The sequence below is a fragment of the Emydura macquarii genome, unplaced genomic scaffold, assembly GCF_026122565.2.
Source record: "Emydura macquarii macquarii isolate MOO-44397 ecotype Brisbane River unplaced genomic scaffold, CSIRO-AGI_Emac_v2 contig_2676, whole genome shotgun sequence".
In the NCBI taxonomy this organism is placed as follows: Eukaryota; Metazoa; Chordata; order Testudines; family Chelidae; genus Emydura; species Emydura macquarii.
The window spans coordinates 45,261,403-45,285,565 of record NW_027132813.1 but is presented as its reverse complement, the minus strand read 5'-3'; the positions used below and the strand labels follow the sequence as shown (position 1 = coordinate 45,285,565).

Genomic DNA, 24,163 nt, shown 5'->3' with positions numbered 1-24,163 from the left:
TGTACTAAAGCTTTGGCTGCAGGGCCTTTGAATGGTGTGTGTGTGTGTGTTTGTTTAAATAAGTTTTCAAGGTGTAAAAAGTTAAATTCAGGAATGAATTCTAAATAAGCCAGGGAAACTATTTTGCTGTGACCTACTCAACTTATAGCCTTCCCTAAAATATCTCCTGGAATTGAACCAAAATAGTTTGGTCTTGTTTACAAGGATTCTAGCAGAGAAATTAGGGTACTACAAATTCCTGGGAGATTCCCCCACACTATGCCCCCATGCTATGATGAATTTTCTTATATTAGATTCCATTTTTAAAGGTATCATTTATTAACTTTGATTGAATAAAATATTGTAATTTACTATTCAAAAGTATGACTGACATTACTTTTTGTGATATTAATGTCATGTAAAGTTTATTTCGGATATTTAGTTCGGATATTTAGTGAATTTTCACAGTAAACAGTTTTCACAGATTAGGGAAATTACTCAGCGATAAGTGTCATATTTGACCATAACCATAATACTGTAATTTAGTGATTTCTTCCTCTTTCATTTTTGAAAATGTATATCTGAAATGATCTAATTTTTTTTTTATTCCTTGCTGCAGTTTTAATGTTACTTTTCCCATTTATTTATACATTCAATATTCCTTATAATATGACAATGCAAAATTGCATAAAATGGATTTCTACACACATTTTTGTAGAATACTTTGATACTGATTTTTTCAGGTTGTGTAGATTTAGACATAAATTTGAAACTGATTTCTATTTCAGGAAATGTGCTTGCTGCTAAAAGACACTATTGATTCAAGAGTCAAGCGCTACTTAGAAGCTCGTAAACACCGGGGTCAGTGGAAACACACGGAACGCACACAATCCATTCCCTTGTCCCTAAAAGGTAGGGTCAAATACAATAATTTTAAATATTGTAAATAAAATGAAAAAATGGTGGAAATTATTTTTATTATATTTTTTATTACTATAAATGACTAGTCCCTATAGGAAATCCAATGAGCCTAGCATATAAGAAGTGATTTTTGCATGTAAAAATATGTATTGTTTTTGCTATATAAGAATATGTATTCTTTATATGTAAAAGCTCTAAGTTAGACTGACTCTCAGTATACACTCACATACACATACATATTATTATGATTTTGTCTAATGTCAAAATTACAAAACCTAGAGATTACATCCTTTTTAATGTTCTGTAGGACAAATAGGTATATTTCACCTACCACATTTTTGTTGTGATTAGCATTATTAGTCATTTAATTAGCTTTGTTACCATAACTTGGTAGCAGGGTTTGTTAAGTTGTGATCTCTTTTAGCTAATCATATGCAGAAACATAACAAAATAGGAAGGCCATTTGTTTAGGTTAGATATTGTTGATAGGTTTTATTGGGGGAGGGGAGGGGGGGACAAAAAGGTGAAGTTTGAAAATAACTGTTTTTAAGATCTGAAGATACTTCTTACTTGAGTCTAAGTTTGTAGGTCAGTTGTAGGGCATAAACTACTTGGCAGTTTCCCTTCAACGTTGTTTCAGCATTAGCTGTTCTGGCATCCTTCTTCCCTTTTTCTGTCCAGCCTTTGGCCTGTCTTTGCTGAGCTTCCAGAAAGGGTGCCAGTTGTGCTGGGTATTGTGATGTGTACACTTACCCACTGTGTTCATTTAATGTCAACCAGCCTTCTGGTAGTAATAACTTTTGATTACTATCATCCTAGGTTGGATGTGAGCTGGTTACATAGAAATGAAAGGCAGTATATCTTGTTACCAAACCCTGAGCTAGCCAGTCTCGCTTACATTTCTTTAAATGTGTTCAAAATGATGTCCAATTACATTTTAATTCTGCACTAAAAATAGTAAAACACATTTTAAAAATATTATCAGTATATTAATACTAAAATGATGCATTTAAATTCAGGGTCTAGGTTAACTTTTTAACATTTATTTCTGCATGCACAGTTTGGTTCTGACATAGTCTTTTTAAATATTAAAAAATGCAAATACAACATTCCTTTAGGTTTCCTTTTACAATAGTAAATACAACCTCCAGTAGCAGTGTAATTTCTTTTATGAATATTAATATGAACATATCCTTTTTATTAAGCACAGCAAAGATTAAATACTGTTTTGTTGGCTCATTAGGGCAACAAATGATTGTGGAAGCCTGATAAAAAATATGTTAGGAATACATGGGAACTAGCTTGCTAGGGCATGACAGTTTTTTTCCCACAAGTACAAAATAGAATATAAGTAGAAAGTACCGGAGGCCAGTAAAGATTTTTTTTAAAGCTTTTCCTGCAAGTTGGGAACTTCATCTTATCCCCCTAAAAGAGGGTGCTGTTCAATGTTTATAAAGCATGTGAACTTTTAGTTCATCTTATATTTCTGGTTTTGAGAAAACAAATAGAATTTTCTTATGAAAAAAGAAAAGGACACCATTTTAAAAAATCATGCAAAGGAATGTTTTTTTCCACTGAGAAACATTTTTTATATTTAAAAAAGAAAGGTAGCTGTCTGAATAAAGTGTGTTTAAAAATAATTGTGTGAAGATAAAATGAATTGTTCTCAGATATGCAGGCAGCTAGCTTGCATAATTTGTTAATCTGAGAGTATATATGAAGCCTGAAAGGCTAATAACACATTCATGAGCTGTTAATCTAAAGCAACCTTTTAATTAGAAAACTGACACACTGTCGCAGCCCTGGCAAACTGATTATCTATATGTCTTGTTTCCATTTATCCTGATAACAAACATCCCAAAGGCAGATACATCAAAAGAAGTCATCAGCAATATTAATGACTCCATTCTAAACCTGGAGGCTCTGGAGTTTGGATTTGCCAGAATTATCTCCCATTCACCTTGTTGTATTAATTCACACTAATTAATGATAGATGAAAAATAAATAAATGTAAAAAGAGAAAAATCCACAGGTTTACTCCATGGAAACTCAACTTGATGTTGAATGTCCTTACTAGGGCACCCTTTTGCACCCTCTCAGTTTTAAATGTTTGAGTTGGGAGCCCTGTCTATGGCACCTCAATACTGCACACTGAGAAAATGAAGTGCTTTGCTTAAATCCAGCATTCATATGTTCTTCACTAAACCAGTACTCCTGAGAAAGAAGCAAGGTCATATGTGGATGTTCACCAGGACAATCAGAATCCATCTCATCAGGAGAGGGCTATTTAGAAGATCCACAGCACTGTAATTTTTACATTTTACCCATTACCAGCACTTAATCAAGGCAACAAAAGTTGTAGTTAATAGATAATAAAAATATTGTATCTTTGGATGCTACAAAAAGGAACTGTAACTCTTCAGAATAAGTCACTGCACACAAGACCTGGAAATGTCTACTTTATAATCTGAATAGTCATTTGTGTCATACAAAGAAATGTGCAGAACCAATCTGTTATATTTTGTATTGCAGGCAAAGTTCAGGCAGTGTTGTAGTGGTGCTAATCGAAGTTCCCAGACTTCTTCTAAACCTAAAAACGTTGTAACTGGGGATTTCCCCACATGTGAAAGCCACGCTGCCTTTCTTTGATTGGCAGTCTGGGCCTGCCTTTTAGGGCTGTGGAGCAGAGGAGAATACGTTGTTAGAATGACTGCCTCGGATACTTCAAGGGGAAAATCATCAGTTAACAGATTTCTCTGTCTGATGTTATGGAGGTACACATTGTCTTCCATTTTTGGGACACAAGTAAAATATCTGTGCAAGTTACTTGTTAATTTACACAGTTCTTCACTTAAGTTACACCCACACAGTAGTGTGTGGTGGGTCGCATACCATCTCATTAGGAAATCTGTGGGTGTTACACACAGGAGAAGAAGAAAGAAAAATGAGAGAGAATGGAAAAATGGGAAAAAGTAGCCAAAACAAGCAAGTTCTTCCTATTCTTCCTTCTGTTTGAACAATTTCTCTGCCCCTCCTAAATGGCCAATGTAAATTATCTGCCAAAGAAAGCTTTAATTTAGTCTTTAGACATAGGCTTCAGAGTAAACTCTCCGTTTCCTGTGTTTGATCTAATGTCGAAAAGTGTTTGATTTTGGTTTATTTTATCTTTTAAGAGAAAAATGCAGTGGGATAGCTTTACAAAAATATAATGCCGCTCCCCACCCCACTCCCCAATCCAGTTTGCAAGCCCCAAAGATGGGCATGATGGGCATTGAATCTCACTAGCATGCCTACATCAGGAGTTCAGTGCATGCAAGTCGACCACTCACACTCAAAGTGCATCTTGGAAAATTTGGCCCTTTAACAACACAGCTTTCTATAAAATTATAAGTGGGGTAGTTATCTCTTAACTTCAGACCCAGCTTACATAATTTGTCAGACATTGTTACTGTGCTCCACCTTTACCAATCAATGACACATCCTGTTGTAATGACATTTTCAAGCATGCTAATGTGTCATTGCTGCATACTAGATATAACTCCTCCTGTCAGCAGACGTGGACCAGATAAAAGCAGTGCTCATATGCTATGTGCTGCTTTTCTTATTCAGCAGAAGGCCACTGCTCTTCTACCTGACAATAAGGGGCTGCAGAAACAAGAAATAAGAGACTGAAAAGGGGGCTGAGCAGAAGGATTGAGGGCATAGTATGATAAAGGGAGAATTATGGGAAATTTGGGAATAAGGTAAAGAATACACAGGGAAAGATGAAACATTGGGAAGGGAGTGAGAAAAAGTTTAAAAGGTGACCTGCCAAGTCAGTATGGCTGGAGCCTTCATCTCCCAAATAGTAGCTGGAGTGGGAAGGAAGTCCCTGGTAAACTGTGACCTCCTCCTTCCACTTCTTGAGGGAGAAGGGAGTTGGTTATGTTTATACTGGAAGGCCATGTCTGCACTACAAAGTTTTGCCGACACAAATTGCATTGGTATACAACTGCTTTAGTTAGGCTATCACTTATGTGCATGCATATTTGGCTCCTTGTGTCGCCATGGCGTATGCTTACCAGGAGAGCAGTTCTCCACAGACTGCAAACCCAGGATTGTTGAATCTGGAGGTCAACCACCAGATGACATTAATGGCTAGATGCCAAGATACCTACATTCTAGAAATGATGCACAGATATAAAGAAATACTTTCTGGCCACCCACAGAAGGTGTACTGCCTCTGCACTAGTCAATGACTGACACTCCTGCAGTAAACTAAGGGGGGACGTGTGACATGCTGTCTGACAGAAACACCCCAGAATCCCCATATTCCTCACTGTCATAAGATATGTTTTGAGAGGTATCATTTTAAAAGTTTTGATCTGTTGAACATTAATATCCTATTGGATTTTGTGAAGTTATGAATGTTAGGGTATGAATATATAATTTAGGTTTGTATAAGTGTTTAGGCCGGTGTATCTGCCTGAGATGGTATTCTGGGCCTGCTTTTGGGCCTGTTTGCCTGCCTGAAAGCTAAGGTCTTTAAGATACACGTTAGCAAAGAACAAAGACTATGTTGCCGTAACGGAGGCACTTACATTGGTGGGAGACAAATTTAGTGAAAACATGTGTACAACTAAGTCGATGCAAGGTGGCTTATGTCAACCTTACTTTGTAGAGCATACCTGACTACGCAAGTCACTTCTAAGTCATTTTCTCCCTCCCTGTGATCTACATAAAGAACATAAGGATGGCCATACTGAGTCAAACTGATGGTCCATCTAGCCCAGGAGCTTCAGAGGGAGTTTATCTTTGTTTTGTTTGCTTTGATGATGCCAGATATTCTGTTTTCAGATCATTTTTATTGTGCAATTCCAACTGCAATGACAATAATTAGAAAACAGGATGTCACATGACACCAAAACTCCATATGAGATCCTCCCTCTTCTTTTTCACCTCCTGCAAATGCACAGGAAATGTGTAATCAACCAGTATAATAAAGACAAAGGTGCATCCAAAGATCCTCCCAAAGCAGTATGCTCTTGCATCTCAATTTCATCTTTTTGGTGGTACTTTGATCTTTTAGACAATAGCCCTTTTAAATTCCCCACACTTGAGAACAGTTCACTGTCTGTTGCTATCACAGGGAATGAATTTTGTTTGATATTTATCTTCACAATGCCTCAACATTATCAAACTGTGTGTAGCTACTTGAGCTACCTGTTTTTCAGGGGGATCATCGTAGCCCTATTTATCATTTAATAATTAGGCCCAATCCTGCAGATCTTAATTGACCTTTTCTCCCATTTAAATGCAGCATTGTGTGCAGTAACTGACTTTCAAATGATCCTATAGGCCCAGATCCTGCAATTAGACCCATGAGGCTGGACAGATTCCTGCACCTGTGCAGAACCCCCCTTAAGTCAAATAGGGCTCCACGTGGACGTAGGGACACCTGTGCAAATCTGATGGCAAGATCAAAGCTTTGATGAGTTTGTTCAGCATTATGGTGTAATCTACTCTGCTTCTGTCAGTGGAAATGTTTGCTCCCAGAAATATTCAATAATTGTTCCCCCTTCTGCTGGAGGATTCTTAAAAATATTTTGATGGGATGGTTTCATTTTTTATTTGTTTTTTAATCATTTATATCTATTTATATGTTTGATGTACGCATGTTTTCCACTTTTAATTTTGATGTGAATATCTTGGGGTTTTAACTTCAAATCACTCTAACAAAAAAATTGAGAGGAATAAATATATCTTGTTTTAGCAGAAATCTTTCTTTTAAAATGTCTGAAAAAATTCCAGAATGCAGAAAAATGCATCTGGTGTTTCAGGCTCTCTTTCCAGAAGAGGGAAATGTTTCCCATGTTAATAATGCATGGGCTTTTTTCTTTTGGTAATAAATTGAATAAAGTTCTCATTCTTGGCCTCCCACTCCATATACTATTCTTGCCCTTTAAAAGCTGCCAGTTTTCTTAGATCAGTAGTTCCCAAACTCTGGTCTGTGAAGAGCTGGCTGGTCACATGACTCCAACCCACTTATGGAACACTTTCCTAATATTACTTTTCCATGTAAGGAATTGCTCTAGTTCTCCCAAGATGTTACATGATCACAAATGGAGGTGGTCCAGTGAGTCTTTTCTAATTATAATTAAATAGCATTACCTAAGTATTGGCACTGTGCAAGATCCAAGGATAGGGAATACTGAAAATGCTGAGGTAACCTGAATCTCGGGCAAAATTGGTGAACTTTTAAGGTTGAGCATTGTACCTTCTGCAGCTCCCATGAGTAGTATAATGTCCCTGAGCTCATATGGAGGAATCCGACCCTCTCTGCCTTAAGTCCCTCTTGAAGAGCCACTTTTGCAATGCTGCCTACTGTGAATCTTATTGACATATATTAACGTGTTGGGTTTTTAAAAAATGTTGTTTCCTATTCCCAGTAACTTCAGTGTATTTGTTTGACCGTCCTTAGATTGTGAGCTCATTGGGTCAAGAACCAGTGTTTGTATCTGGTTACAGCAATATTGAATAGTGATCAGCATCCCGCTAGTTCTTCTGAAAGGCACTTCAGCAATTGCAAGTTTTCATATATTACCTAATAAGTTTTAGTAAAGTACATGGGGGAAAATGGAGCCTAAGGGAATTAGTTACCTATCTTCCACTGAATTTCAATAGGGCTTGAGTGCTTAATTCCCTTAGGATCCTTTGAAAATCCTAACCAGAATGTTTGTAATGATTGTACCACCTGTCTATGTATTCCCTGAAGTACATTTCTAAATAAATATATCTTAGGTATTGCTAGTACCCCAATCTTAGTCTTTTACTGCATGTTTCTAATTAAAATAAGTGTAATTATTTCACTGAATATGGTTGCAGAATTATAAATAACTAATGAGAAAATTTGTTTACTAATAAAATCAAATCTGCTGTTGTCCCACTTCAAAATGTGATGAAAATTCCATTTGGCTTTAAAATTATTCAACATTAATTTCTTTCTCTCCAAATTTGTTTAGACTTATTTGCAGTTTTCATTAGATCTTTACTCTCCCAAGCTTTGTGTTCTGGTGCTGAGAACTTAGAGCAACACTTGCAGTATCCCTTTAGGGTGTATGTATACCAGAAGCTTGGACCTGGTCTACACTAGAAAATTAGGTTGGCATAACTCCATCACTCAGGATGCGAAAAATCCACACCCTGGCACGGTGCAGTTAAGCTGAATTAAGTCCCCAGGTACAGAGTGCTCAGTTGACAGAAGAATTCTTCTGTCAACTAAACTGCGACCTCTTGGGGAGGTGAATTACCTATGCCAACTGGAGGCATTCTTCTGTCAGCATATGTAGTGTCTACACTGAAATTATACAGTTGCAGGGGTGCTGCTGAGCTGCTGTAGCGTTTTAAATGTAGACAAGTGCTCATTAGTTACTGATAATGAGTTTTCTTTGCATTTTTTTCAACTGATTTGAGCATTATTGAATCTACATTTGAATTCTGTTTGGGTTTTATAGGATAGAAGCGAGAGTAATTTCTTTTGTATAATAATTAAAGGCCAGTCGTGCGTGATTTATTCAAGGGTGTTGTCCCATCAACTTCACTGGAAATACTCCGATGCGTAAGGTGAGCAGGATTTGAGCCAGTGTAGGGCCTCATTTTTACTAGAAAAATAAATCTACTTAACATAGGTCGACTTACAGCCACCACAGTAATAACTGAGGTGACTGATGTCCACACTACCCTCCTTGGCTCGATGGAGTGCGTCCTCACCTGGAGCATTTCCACTGACATATGGGGCAGTGTGGGGAGCTGCGATCCTGGTCTCTCAGCTCCCTGCTGGGAGCCCCAAAGTCTCCTGGGCTTCCCGAGGGTGGCCCAGACTCCCCATTCCCCTTGGAGCCAGCCCCGGGCTTCTCCCCTTCTGTCCTCCCACCCCACCCCCCCATCCCCAGGAGCTGGGAGAAGCCGCCCAGGACTTTCCCCCACCCCGTTCCAGGGGGAAACTGCCTGGGACTTGTCGTCCCTTGGGAGTTGGGTCTAGCTGCCCTGGCTTCTCATCCCTCCTCTTCCCCCTCCCCACCCCCAGCCAGGAGCTGTGGGAAGCCACCCAGGGCTTCTCCTCTCCTTGTTCCCCTCTTAGGATCCAGGGGATGCCGTCCCAGGCTTCTCCGTTCTCCACCAGGTACCAGGCAGCCATGTCAATTTCATGGCTCACCCGTGAAATTGAAGGCTATCCTGGGTCCCTGTCAGAGCGGGTGGAAAAGCGTCTGAGCTTCTCACTCCTCTCCTAGTTGGGAGCAGTCACCAGTGCTTCGGAGAGAATGAAAAGAACAGGGCAATTCTGAGTGATTCTGGCAGTTGAAGGTTTAGGGACACCCAGAACATGGGGTTGCATCCCTGACTATCTTGGCTAATAGCCGTTGATGGACCCATCCTTCATGAACTTCTCCAATTCTTTTTTGAACCCTGTTTATATTTTGGCCTTCACACTTCCCTGAGTTCCAGAGGTTTACTGTGCATTGTGTGAAGAAGTGCTTCCTTTTGTTTGTTTTAAAATTGCTGTATTATCAAAATACAAAAAACCCCAACCTAACCCTCTGTTAGAGAGTAGGCTGGGGCAGTGGGATAATGACTCTATAACAGCTTGATCTAGAGACTCCAGTGTGTGTTAATCCATTATCTTTCATGAGAGCACTGTAATATTTTAGGAGAATGGTGATCCTGATCATGCTTATAGGGAGAAATACCCACCTACGATACTGGAACTCCATTTTTCCATTTACTAGATTGTCTGCCAGTGAAAGATGGGGATTGACCCCTAGAGAAGAAGCTGGATGTTCAATCTGAGACCCCAAATATCTGCATTGCCTGGTTTCTTTCCATTACACCAGCTCTTTTCAGAGAGTTCTCCATTTGTAGGTGCCCCTAGAATTTCCCAGTCTTCGATGGGGCTTTCACAGCATGAATAGTGGGAGAGACACACACTTTGTCTCTCTGTCTGCTCCTTCCCCTGTTGCACATCCCCTAGAAGGAACTCATGGTCCAGCACAGGAGAAGAACAGTACTATAGAAGTTCCAGAGGGGTAGCCATGTTAGTCTGTATACAGCAAAAACAACGAGAGTCCTGTAGCACCTTAAAGACTACCAAATTTCTGTGGGCATAAGCTTTCGTGGACTGCAAACCACTTCGTCAGATGCATGTGTTGTGCAGAGCAACACTTAATACTTAACCCTGGCATAAATATATATTTACTCTTTTAGTTGCAAGGATAAATTTGAAAACGTAAATCACTTGCTAGGATCAAAAACTTGTCAAAGCATTTCTCACAGGTAATTAATCTCACATAGTCCTTCCCCAGCCAATCCCAATTTACCTTCAGATTAATGCAAAATTTGATACTCAGTATATCACTTATGTATTGCAATAGTGACCACAAGCCCTTATTTCACATACTGTAAATACAGATGTAGTGATCCTCCTCCAGTTCACTCAACCATTGGGGTTGACACACACCAACATCTGAAATAAGTCTGCTGAGCACGACTTCTGAGCTGATCCTGAAGAGTTGACATCCACATGGAGAATGAAGTCACCCAGAGGACAATCAGTCTTAGTGATTCTAAGGTCATTGTGGACAATGACACAACTAGCTCACCAAGGATTCTGAGATTTAATAGTGCCAACTATCCACCAATACTAATTTCATCCCATGATTTTCATGCAAAGTGGACACACTTTATGAAATCCCATATTGTCATAAAACATCTTCTGCATTTGATGTCAGCTGCAACTCGTGTAGCCACATCTTCTTCCCAGTCCCCTTGTAATTTATGCTGAACCAAATCTCCATCACGGGCAGCTGAGCGATAAAAGTTTAGCCAGAGCTTGATTATACATGCAAACTCAGGAGCCTCAACCACAATCAATTCATAGATAGTATTTCATTTATTCGCCACAGATCTTGCATTAAATAGTATGAGCCACAGGGCTAGATTACTGTCTACTAACATTTTGCTCTTCGAAAGATTACAGGGCCAATTGTACTGTTGTTAAACACAGGGACACCTGTCTCTTTTGTACAGATGTTCCATTCTTGCTTTTTCTCCAATGCAACCTATTCTTTTCCCCACCCTTCCCGTGGATTTCCTTATTTCTAAACGGGTCTCCACTGTATTGTGATATACCAGGGTGCAATCCTGTGCAATCCCTGTGAGGGTCTGTGTCATCCCTGCCCTGCAACCTTGGGTGCCTCAAAATACCTTCCTGCAGTAGCTCCAGTCTGGGCCTCTCACAAACAGCCTTCCAGCATGCAAGCCAGATCCTGAGTATCTGTGTATAACTGCAAATAACTGCAACCTGCCAGCCACACTTGAGTTACACTCTGGCTTTTACCAGCCTTAGTTACTTCTGCAGGGTGACTTCAGAACACGCCCAGTCCCAGTTTTTCCCTCTAAAATGTATGTCTTGCAACCCCCAGCTCTCTACTGGACAGTCGAAATATATTAAATCCATTGTTCTTTTAAGGGAATAACATACACACCACTTGCCATCTTAAATGGAGTTACTCAGACACTTCAATTTAAACACACAGGATTAGATAAAACAAGTTCGTTAACAGCAAAAAGAGAGATTTTAAGTGAGTATAAGCAATGAGGCATAAAAGTCAGAAATGGTTACAAGAAAAATCAAGATAAAACACTTTCTAATTTAATTTAACAATTTAAATTTAACAAACTACATTAGATTCAAAGCAGAATTTCTTACCATATGCTTCCAGCAGAATTACTGATCAAATTCTTTAGGTCAGGACCCCTTCCCCAGAGTCTGACAGCTGCTGCTTTTGTCTTCTCAGGAGCGAAAAGTGAGATGGAAAGCGAGAGAGAGTAGGCATCTCTTGGGGTGTTTGCGCCTCCTTTTTATAGTTTCAGTCCCTCTTTGAAAAGCATTTCCAGCTGAGAACAAAGAGATAGCGGGTCTGGTGGAGGAAAGTGACCTCACGCTGTGTCTTTGCTAGGATCTTTGTCCCTGCCCCCCTTTCTTGCCAAAAAATGGCCACTTGATAGGTGATGGCCCATCAGCTTTGTTGACTCCTGGCTGGGCGTCAGCTTGCCCTTTGTCTTTGAGAAACTGGTTTAGCCACTCACCAGATGTATCTGGGAAGCACAATTCAGTCATGATTTCAGCTTAGGTTCATAACTTTACACATAATGTTGCTAAATTCATTTTGCCATGATATTACTGATCAACAAGTTATGAGTTTTCAAATGATTCCTCACAAGAGATGCCTTGTACAAAGATTAGTACAATACTGTGTAGGATATGACTACAGGGCGTTTACTGTCATATGTATAACTTCATACCACCTCCCGTGTCTCTAATCCCCAATCCAAAATCAAGGCTCTCTGACCTCCATGATGTCAAAGGGAGTATTTACTTTATTTCCTCCACCTCATGCCCACCATACTGTGTCTCTCTCTTTCAGGGATCCATATGGTCAGTAGATCCTCAATGCCTCAGCTACTGAGGTAAAGGCAGAAGATTGGGGCTCCAGAAGAAGGATCAACAAACCAATTACATTCCCATTCTTGCCAGAACATTCAGCTTCCTACAACCTGTAACACAATATTCTTTTCCCATTCCTTTGAACAGTAAAATCTTTCCCTCCTTCCTTCAATAGACCTTCATTTTTAACAAAGAATATACTTCTTCCTTACTTACCTCCTGCAGCAGTCATATGTTGGCCCATCTCATGCAATCTTCTCCCTTTTCTTGCTCATTTCAGGATGCCTCTCAAACGAACAACACAGCCTCAATTTCTTCTTCTTTTCAAAAACTCTCATAATCCTCCCTTCTTCAGACAAAATCTGACAATGTTTTGGGCATTGAAATGTAAGCAAGTTTGAGAAGGTAATGCAAGAGATAATTCTGCACAACAACCTTAAACACAATTGCAGGTATAATCATAGTTTTTGCAGGGACTGTTGACCCTGGTTTCAATAACAATGCAGGTAGGATGAGTGCAAGTCTGAATATATAGCACTGCTAATGCAAAACTTTTGGGGTTTTTTGAGTAAAAACAAATATAGTTTAAAGTCCAAGAAATCCTATGTTTTGACAAATTCCCCTTGGTTAGCATCTCAGCTCAATAACTTGATAGAAACAAGAGTGAGATTCTGCACTAACCATCTGTTACACTTAACATCAGATAAAATGCTATATCCCAATTTGAGTTATTTATGAGATATAAATAGTTTGCTCATTTTCTCTTTGTTAGCCAAGCAGTTACTAAAAACCATAATTTTATAGTCTTGGTAATTTATCAAATGAAATCATGGCATTTATATTAACTCAATAAATTACTAATTTTAATTTGATCTTAAGAAGTTGGTGCCAAAAGAATTAAGAAACCCTTGTTTCAGTGAAAGCAGTACAACTGAGGCACCTCTAAACTTTTTAGCTACAGTTGTGAATATTTGTTTTCTTGAATTTGGGCATCTGTATTATAAGCTGTTTATGACAGAGAGTAAAAGCACTTCTGTAGTGCTGTGTGTTTCTACAATGTGCTAAGTATCCTCGAGTTCCCTCAACTTCAAAGGGAGTTGAAAATACTCAGCTCCTCACAGGATCTAACCCTAAATAAATAATAGCCTGGGGAAATGGAAAAAGTTTGGACTTTTTAAAAGATCTATTTTTTTTCTTTTAAAAGTACACCATCAATTGGAAAGTAATACTTAAGTCTAAAAACAGTCTACCATTGGTACGGGTAGTGCCTAAGTTTACTATTAAAAATAAATTAGATACAACATATTTTTCTCTATTTTTACAGTTTTACACACACACACACACACACACACACACACACACACACACACACACACACACACACACACACACACACACACACACACACACACACACAGAGTGAGAGCAAATCAGTTAAGCTTTAGTCCTGCAAACATGCACATGCTTAACTTTAAGTATATGAGTAGTCTCGATGGACTATGGTAAAAGTCAATTTGACTACTCACATGCCTAAAGTTAGACTGTGCATAAGTGTTTGCAGGCTTGGGTCTTCAGTCAGTTTCTACTGTTGTTGAGTGGGTCTTTCACACAGCCACAAGGGAGAGAAAAATATTTTTTTCAATAAGAAAAATATGACTGAAACCACAAATACTGCAGGAGGACAAAAGAGGGAGGTGTGGCTCCTGAAAAAAGGTTTTTAATGTTTGTTTTTAAATAGACTAGATTTCAGTTGAATGGTTTCCCTTTAATATAAATTCATCTAATTTTCTTAAATTAATTCAACTTTAAACGAATGAGACTCAGATGGAAAAATTGGGAGGATTTAATTTTTAGATTAAAATGTAGTGTCAGGTTCATAGAAAATCTTTGGGTACGCTGGTATATGTTGCTAAAGAGAGTGAAAGCTCTGTGGTTACAGAGTAAGCAAGAAAGAGCAGGGATTTAGAAAAAAACTGCAAGAAATATGATTTCCCTAGAAATGCTTGTAGGAATTTTACTTAATTGCAACCAGAAGCTTGACCTGGAAGTGTAATGTTTTGACCCACTAGCTGTCTGGTTTCCTAAATGTGTTGTTTTGCGCTCTTTAAACTGTGAGAAAATCTATTTTACACATCTGTGACCCTATGTGTCTCTAAAATCACCAATGTAAAAATGACACCAAACCACCACCAGCAGCAGCCCTGTAAAAAACAAACCAAGCAAATTAAATTTACAAGGAAGAAAATTCTTTTAGAAATGCTTGTTAAATGCTGAGGCTCTTGTTACTTTAATTGTAACAAGAGGTGGTTTCAGGCACACTTTATAAGGTTGAAAGACAAGCAGTATCTTTTATTTTTGGTGTTACTGTGATATACAGCAATATTCTGTTTAAACTGAATTGCCATATGATAGATGTAGAGAAAATGTAGCATTTTTAGGTTAATAAAAATCCTTTTTCTAACTTATTTTTTTCATTACCTATCATGTAAACTTAATTTTCCTATGCTTAGTAAATTTTGCTGCAGTGCTTAACTGAAAGGTTGACTGAAATAAAGACTAAGGACCTGACCCTGCAAAAATATATGGGGCACTCCATACTTTACTCATGAATAGTTCCATTGGCTTTGATGGGACTATTCATGTGAGTAGAGTTATGTATGTTTGTGTTTGCAGGATTGGGCCAGACTTTCCATGTGTCTGTATTTTAGGGGCCTATCTTGCTAAGGCTTACATACGTGCTTAATTTTATTCACTGTGAATTTCATTCCTATTGACCTCAAGGGGACTTTGTGTAAAGATAAATTTATGAGTAGGTTTTTGCAGTATCAGGGCCTTATTTTGTAAAATCCTTATTAAAAAAAGTAAATAACTAAAATTTAGTAAAACTAGCACCACAGCAAAGACAAAGGTCTTCATCACTTGAAAACTGAAAAACCAATTTTGTGGATCCTTTGTGGACACGCTGATTGGATTTAGTAAGTTCCAGCAATGTCGTAAAGGCAAGTAATAAATTTAAATTATTTATCATTTAGAATATTAATTTGAGAGAAATGTCTGTTTTTAAAAAATTCTCTAAACAAATCCATGCAAAGCAAAGAGATTTACATTGATAAAACTAACTTTAGAGGACAGAGGATGGAAGTTGTTGGCAATCTCATGTTTGTTTATTTTCAGAATATTTTTTCACTATCCTTTGAATTAACAGATGTATTTAGCTTCTATTGTGGAAACGAAAATCAGGCTCACAACACTAACTCGCGGTTTAGAAATCTGTTTTAACAAGTAAACTAAAGACAACAATTTAAATTATAAGTTACATGACAAGCAAGTGTATTTTTGTTTGAACTGCTGTATTATTGACATTTGTTTGACTTGTTCAGACTTCCCTTCCTCTCTTCTATATCATCTCTATTTTCCTTCGTTAGATGAGATTGTAAAGAGAAAAAGAAAAAATCACTTTTGGATAGTATCACAACTCACGCTGGGTCAGATTCTTATCTCATGAATTGATGCAGCTCCATTGAAATCAGTGGAGTTGCTCCAATTTCCACCAATTGAGGATCTGGTTTATTATTTGGAATTCACAGATAAGGAATGTGGGCTTTGTCATATGAGTTGTAACTGCATTAAATACCGACAGAAACAAGGTGGGTAAGGTAATATCTTTCATTGGACCAACTTCTGTTGTTGAAAGAAGCTCCAATTCAGGTCTGGGAAAAGTAATCAGTGTCACAGTTAAATATAAGGTGGAAGAGATTGTTAAGCATAAGGACTTAACATGTTGCAAGAAGCCATTTAAATACTGACAACAGTTTGGCAATTCAAAGTGGTAGCTAATAAACATAAGGGTATTTCCTTCTTTGCATTCAAGGCACTAGAACAATTTAGTAATTGACATTCTTATCATTTCTTCATCATAGAATAGATGTCTTATATTTTAATACTTAGTATGTCATCATGTCATGTAAACTGGTATTAAATCACTATTTTTATAAATCACTTGCACCAGAAAAAAACACATTAGAACAGATTTGATCCCATTTGATTAGACCTATGGTTCCCTCTCTACCCCAATTCCCACCTCATGGTATTTAGATTAAAAATATGTTAGTCCTGATTTTTTGTGTGTGTATGTGTGGGTATAATGATTTGACTTCACAATATTCTACCTGCTGGATTCATGCTTTTCCATGCATTACAGGTGCTAGATAGTGTTTTTCATTGCAGGCACTAAATTATGCCCACAGAAATGTAGGCATGGTATGTATGATTATTCTTCAGGTTTCAGCATTTTCATTACGAATCCTGTCTTTTTGAGATTATTTAAACCCTAACCTTTCCCTGGTCTGAAATTTGGAATTCAAAGTCACTGCCTGGGGAGTCCTTCTGTAACATAGTTTTTTAGAAAAAGTTCATTTGGCTCTCTTCAGCTCTTTCAGTGAAAAAAAAATGTTCTTCTGATTTAAAGGATACAGTGCCAAGTTAAAATTTTATATAAATATTTTGAAAGCAAATGTGTTACTAATAATCTACTAATTTAATTGTAATTTGCTGCTCATTGTTTATGCTCTTAGCAAATTTGTGACACTTCATTCAGCCTGGACAATGAAAACAGAATGTTGAGTCTCAGCTTTGATTTTAGTCCATTTCTGATCAGTTTCACTTTGTTTTTCATTAGCTTTTCATTTGTTTTTCATGTGTGGATTGCACATGTTTATGTGGAATGTTCTTAATAGACAACATAAATCTAGAAACCATACTTCTATCCTATCTTTTTTCCATGCCTTTTGTTACAAATAATCCTAAAGATAACTATTTCTAAATGAGATTATGGAGAAAACAATTTTTTTCAGCTTTTTTACTTTATGGTTTTGACAGCATTTTATGTCTTGTCATTATTATATATATATTCCTGTCAAATACACAAATATTGGCTTTCCCTACCTGGCCCACAGCCTCTAAACCAGTTACACATTGTCTGATTTCTTTTAATGGAAGTGGGTCTTGAGAAGGCATTTGAAAGTGGAGAAGGTAGTAGCCTAATGGATCAGTTCAGATCATTTCAGAGAGATTGCTCCATGTGTAATGGGTGGCAGTAGAGATAGGCAGTGAGAGAAGTATGTAAGTAGGTGTCTGAGGCTAGCATTGATGGCACTGGAGGCAGTAAAGGAGACAGTCTGAGTTTTAAGGTCAGGACAGGAAGCTATAACTTGATTTGGAGGGAGAAGGGAAGCCAGTGGCAGCTGCAATGGTCAAAGTGATAAACCAAAAGATAATCTTGGCAGTTGCATTTTTCATGGATAAGAGGAAGGAAGCTGTGTGGGTATGCAAGGAGGCCAGTGAGGAGGAGTGCAATGATCAAGGGGGCATGAGCGTCTTTACAAGAGTTGCAGTTGTTCGAGAAACACAAAGTTTGCATTTTAGAATTTATATAGAGGAAAAAGTGGCAAAATTTGGTCATAGACTGGATTGTAGGAGAAAATTTAACTGACAGGAGGGATGGTACTATTGTTATCAATAGCAGGGAAGGGGGGAATAAAGTAGAAAAAGACCACAAACTATGTTTTGGCCGTATTATATTTAGGCTTGACAGAGTCCAATTTTTTTTTTAAATATTTTTGACAGATAATACTGATGTTTATTTTTAAACCCTTTTTAGGTTTATATCAATTTATATTTTCACAGTTGCGCAAAATTATGGGTTTTAAGCTTTTTTATTTTTATTTTTATTTTTAAGCTTTTTTATTTTTATTTTTATATTTTTAAATTTTCACAATTATGGGAAATTATGGGGGAAATAGGCAATGGGGAGAGAAAACAATAGTTATTTAATGACCATAAACATTGAGAGTCAAAAATTTAAAGCTTTATAACTGTTAAAATACAAAATGTCAACATTACGTGTCAAAATATCGCAAAAAAAATCCTTAAATCAAACTCCAATAAGTTCTGAAGCAACATTTTTCTTATTTTGCCTATCTCTAAATTTCTATTATCATCAATGGATAGTTTGTGTATGTACTATGAAATCGATGTTTACCAACATTTACTCATAAAAATCAAATCCTTTCAAACCTAATTACATTGAAGTTGGCACAGGGAGATGGGGATTACCTGCACTGAGTGAAATTCTTCACCTGCAGAAGTGTTTGCAGGATCAGACCTTATATATTTGTAGTCTGACACAGTTACAGTACCTGCGAACCTGTATTATAAATTCCTATATATGAATTATAAATTCTTATATATAAACTCCATAGGTAAGCCCTGTATGTCTGTTTGTGTAATTTAACTTCATATTTACATGTGTGCATATGTGTAAACGTCCCTAAAAAAGTTCCATAGTTTAAAGAGAGAGAAAATTGGAGGCAGATTTGGCCTGGGGGCAGATCCCCAGCTGGTGTAAATTGTCATAGACCTTTGACAGTTTACACCAACCGAGGATCTACTGCAATGTATGTATTTGACTATGTAATCATTAGGCTGTGCATTTAATACTAACTTTGTGCAGTTTGGGTCTGTGTCACAGAATTTGTTGTGTGCTTCAGAGTACTAGAAAGCACTTAGCAAGTCTCAGAGGCTCTCAGAGGAAAGATATGGAAAGTGAGCAATCTGCTGTTGTCAGCTGCACTGGATGTGCTATGTTTGTCTTCCTCCAACAGGATAGAACCGACTTCATCTGTACAAAGTGCAGGCTGGTTTCCATATTGGAAGATAAAGTTAAAGGACTAGAAACCCAAGTATCAACCCTGCGTTGCATTAAAGAAAACGAAGTCTTTCTCGATGGAAGACATGATTTGCTACTGCAGACACAGTATGAGGAAAATTCAGAGAAGGCAGTGCAGGGAAAGAACAGGGAAGAAAATTGGCAGCATGTGACCTCCCGAAGAAAGAGAACCTACATGCCCACCATGCAGATAAAGGTAAGGAATCGTTTTCAGGCTCTCTGCACAGGTACTACAGCGGAGAATGATTTGGAAGACTCATCTGAGGGAATGGATCAGAAGGAGACCCTGTTGATCAGAAGGCAAGGGATGCATTGTCCTAGGGATGGGGGTTCCACGACTACCACTCCCAAGAGAGAGAAGGGTGATGGTGGTCGGGGACTTCCTCCTAAGGGGGACGGAGTCATCCATCTGCCGTCTGGACTGGGAAACTAGAGAAGTGTGCTGCTTGCCTGGAGCTAGGATTCAGGATGTGACAGAGAGACTGCCAAGACTCATCAAGTCCTCAGACCGCTACCCCTTCCTACTTCTCCACGTGGGCACCAATGACACTGCCAAGAACGATCTTGAGTGGATCATTGTGGACTATGTGGCTGTGGGAAGAAGGATAAAGGAGTTTGAAGTGCAAGTGGTGTTCTCATCCTTCCTCCCTGTTGAAGGAAAAGGCCCAGGTAGGGACCGTCGCATTGCGGAAGCAAATGCGTGGTCACACAGGTGGTGTCGGAAAGAGGACTTTGGATTCTTCGATCATGGGATGTTGTTCCAGGAAGAAGGATTATTAGGAAGAGACGGGATTCACCTAACGAAGAGAGGAAAGAGTATCTTTGCGGACAGGCTGACTAACCTAGTGAGGAGCCTTTAAACTAGGTTCGATGGGGGACGGAGACCTAAGCCCGAAGGTAAGTGGGGAAGTGGGACACCACAAGGAAGCAGAAGGAGGAGAATTCAGCAGGGGAGGCCTTCTGATTCATACTGAGAAAGTAAGGGAATCGGCTAGTTATCTCAAATGCCTATACACAAATGTAAGAAGCCTGGGAAACAAGCAGGAGGAATTGGAAGTCCTGGCACAGTCAAGAAACTATGACATGATTGGAATAACTAAGACTTGGTGGAGTAACTCACACAACTGGAGCACTGTCATGGATGGGTAGAAACTGTTCAGGAAGGACAGGCAGGGGCGAAAGGGTGGAGGAGTTGTACTGTATGTAAGAGAGCTCTATGATTGCTCTGAGCTCCAGTATGAAACTGGAGATAAGCCAGTTGAGAGTCTCTGGGTTAAGCTTAGAAGCAAGAACAATAAGGGTGATATCGTGGTGGGTGTCTGTTATAGACCACCAGATCAGGAGGACGAGGTAGATGAGGCTTTCTTCAGTCAACTAGGGAAAGTTTCCAGTTCACAGGACCTGATTCTCATGGGGAACTTCAATCATCCTGACATCTGCTGGAAGAGCAATACAGCAGAGCACAAACAATCCAGGAAATTTTTGGATAGTGTTGCAGACAACTTCCTGGTGCAAATGCTGGAGCAACCAATTAGGGCCGTGCTTCTCTTGACCTGCTGCTCATAAACAGGGAAGATTTGGTAGGGGAAGTAGAAGTGGGTGGCAACCTAGGCAGCAGTGACCATGAGATGGTCGAGTTCAGGATCCTGACAAAAGGATGAAAGGAGAACAGCAGGATACGGACCATGGACTTCAGAAAAGCAGACTTTGACTCCCTCAGGGAACTGATGGGCAGGATCCCCTGGGAGGCTAATATGAGGGGGAAAGGAATCCAAGAGAGCTGGCTGTATTTTAAAGAAACCTTATTGAGGGCACAGGAACAAACCATCCCGATGTGCAGAATAGCAAATATGATAGGCGTCCAGCATGGCTTAACAAAGAAGTTTTTGGTGAACTTAAACACAAAAAAGAAGCTTACAAGAAATGGAAGCTTGGTCAGATGACTAGGGAGGAGTATAAAAATGCTGCTCGAACATGCAGAAATGAAATCAGGAAGGCCAAAGCACAATTGGAGTTGCAGCTAGCAAGAGATGTGAAGGGGAACAAGAAGGGTTTCTACAGGTATGTTACCAACAAGAGGAAGATTAGGGAAAGTGTGGGCCCCTTACAGAATGGGGGAGGTAATCTAGTGACAGAGGATGTGGAGAAAGCTGAGGTACTCAATGCCTTTTTTGCCTCTGTCTTCACATACAAGGTCAGCTCCCAGACTACTGCACTGGGCGACACAGAATGGGAAGGAGGTGAACATCCCACAGTGCTGAAGGAACAGGTCCAAGACTTATTTAGAAAGATTGGACATACACAAGTCCATGGGGCCAGATGCAATGCAACCGAGGGTACTGAGGGAGTTGGCTGATGTGATTTCAGAGCCAATGGCTATTATCTTTGAAAGCTTGTGGCAATTGGGAGAGGTCCCTGATGACTGGAAAAAAGCAAATATAGTGCCCATCTTCAATAAAGGGAGGAAAGAGGATTCAGAGAACTACAGACCAGTCAGCCTCACCTCAATCCCTGGAAAAATCATGGAGCAGGTCCCCAAGGAATCCATTATACAGCACTTGGAAGAGAGGAAGGTGATCAGGAACAGTCAACATGGATTCACCAAGGGAAAGTCATGCCTGACCAACCTGATTGCTTTCTGTGAAGAGGTGACTGGCTCTGTGGATGTGGGGAAAGCGATGGACGTGATATACCTTGACTTTAGCAAAGATTTTGATACGGTCTCTCACAGTATTCTTATCAGCAAGTTAAAGAAGTATGGGTTGGATGAATGGACTATAAAATGGATAGAGAACTGGCTAGAGCATAGGGCCAACGAGTAGTGATCAATGGCTCCATGTCTAGCTGGCAGCCGGTCACAAGCGCAGTGCCCCAGGGCTCGATGATGGGGCCGGTTTTGTTCAACATCTTCATTAATGATCTAGAGGATGGGGTAGATTGCACCCTCAGCAAGTTTGCAGATGACACTAAGCTAGGGGGAGTGGTAGATACCCTGGAAGGTAGGGATAGGATACAGAAGGACCTAAACAAACTGGAGGATTGGGCCAAAACAAATCTGATGAGGTTCAACAAGGACAAGTGCAGAGCCCTGCACTTTGGACGGAAGAATCCCATACATAGCTACAGACTGGGGACCGATGAGCTAGGCAACAGTTCTGCAGAAAAGGACCTGGGGGTTACAGTGGATAAGAAGCTGGATATGAGTCAGCAGCGTGCCCTGGTTGCCAAGAAGGCTAATAGCATATTGGGCTGCATTAGTGGGAGCATTGCCAGCAGATCGCGGGAAGTGATTATTCCCCTCTATTCGGCATTGGTGAGGCTGCATTTGGAGTATTGTGTCCAGTTTTGGCCTCCCCCCTCCCCTCCACTACAAAAAGGATGTGGGGAAGTTGGAGAGAGTCCAGCGGATGGCAACAAAAATGATTAGGGGCTGGAGCACAAGACTTATGAAGAGAGGCTGAGGGAACTAGGCTTGTTTAGTCTGCAGAAGAGAAGAATGAGGGGAGATTTGATAGCAGCCTTTAACTACCTGAAAGTGGATTCCAGGGAGGATGGAGCTAGGCTGTTCTCAGTGGTGGCAGATGACAGAACAAGGAGCAGCAGTCTCAAATTGCAGTGGGGGAGATCTACGTTGGACATTAGGGAAAAGTTTTTCACTAGGAGGGTGGTGAAGCACTGGAATGGGTTACCTAGAGAGGTGGTGGAATCTCCATCTTTAGAGGTTTTTAAGCTGCGGCTTGACAAAACCCTCGCTGGGATTGTTTAGCTGAGGTAAGTCCTGCTTTGAGCAGGGGGTTGGACTAGATGACCTCCTGAGGTCCCTTCCAACTCTATGATTCTATGAATAACTTTCTTCTCTGGATCCAGGGTCACCAAAGGGAAAGTTGAAAAATCAGGATGGGGGTCGGGGGTAATAGACACCTCTATAAGACAAAGCCCTGAATATCAGGATTGTCGCTATAAAATCAGGACATCTGATCACCCTATCTGGGTCCCCCACAACACCAGTTTTGAATTTTCTGTGCTCTAAGGTCCAGAATCCCAAAATGCATAGTATTTTAACTGAATGGTCTTTAATGATTCAGATAAATGGGAATTTGCAAGGTGCGTGTGTACAATATGCTATATTCAAAGGTTTATAATTTTTTTTCTAAATTAAATATAGTCAAACTTGGCAAAGGTATGCAGTTGGGTTTGGAGTATTAAAAATAAGCCAATTTTTACTTATCCAAGAGCAAAACAACATTTAAAGTACTTTTTTCCAGGTCAAAATCAGTGTTTTCTTATGCATGTACATCTCAAAACTACCAATTGGAATTTTATCAAGCTTTCAGAAAATAGTTCAGCTGTTTGCTGAGAACAACCCTGAGAAATGTCAACCCAAGGAATTACTTTTTTATAAAGTTACAAGAAGCTGAAAACAGGCTCAGAATGAGCATGGTTCTTCAGTTTACATATATTCACTAGTGTGATGGTATAATACTGAATGAAGAAGAATAGTTGCAAAGAAATTAGACCTCATTCAAAAGCAATGTTAACTTAATGTATGTAAAACACTTTGAAGATGAAAAACCCTATACATGGTAAATATTATTAGTTCTATAGCTTAATTTCTATGGATTAATATACAGCATACTGAAAATTCAGGCTTTGTATTTAGGATTTAATCTGTGAAACAATCTAATATACTGAATTTATAGATTCTACACATCTCTCTCCTTTTCCAATTTAATATAACAAGTTTACATTTTTTATATTTCAGGGACTAAATGATTTAAATAATAAAAATTGTCCTTTCAGATCAAAAGGGCAATTTTAATCCAAAACAATATGTCAGAAATTTAAAATGGCTGGGCCCTGAGAAAAATTAGCTGTTTTGGAAAACAGCAAGAGAAAAACTGTACAATCCAAAATGTAGGAGTGTCAGGTATGAAAATGTTTTGGGGGCAATAGGCCTTCTTAGGACTGTCTTGTGGTTTTGGAGAAGACTTTGCTGAATTCAGTAACAGAGCCATGCAGGTGCCAGCTTTTGCTGGGAAGTGAACACCTGCCAG

At 39.1% G+C, this 24,163-nt stretch overlaps 1 protein-coding gene across 1 annotated transcript in view; it reads left to right on the top strand.

Moving 5' to 3' along the window:
• The window catches only part of SLX4IP (SLX4 interacting protein), a 113,646-nt gene that overhangs the window by 62,113 nt on the left and 27,370 nt on the right, over window positions 1-24,163 (top strand). Inside the window, 1 exon segment of the mRNA XM_067564675.1 lies at window positions 768-891. Within this exon segment, the coding sequence (XP_067420776.1) occupies window positions 768-891 (124 nt within the window).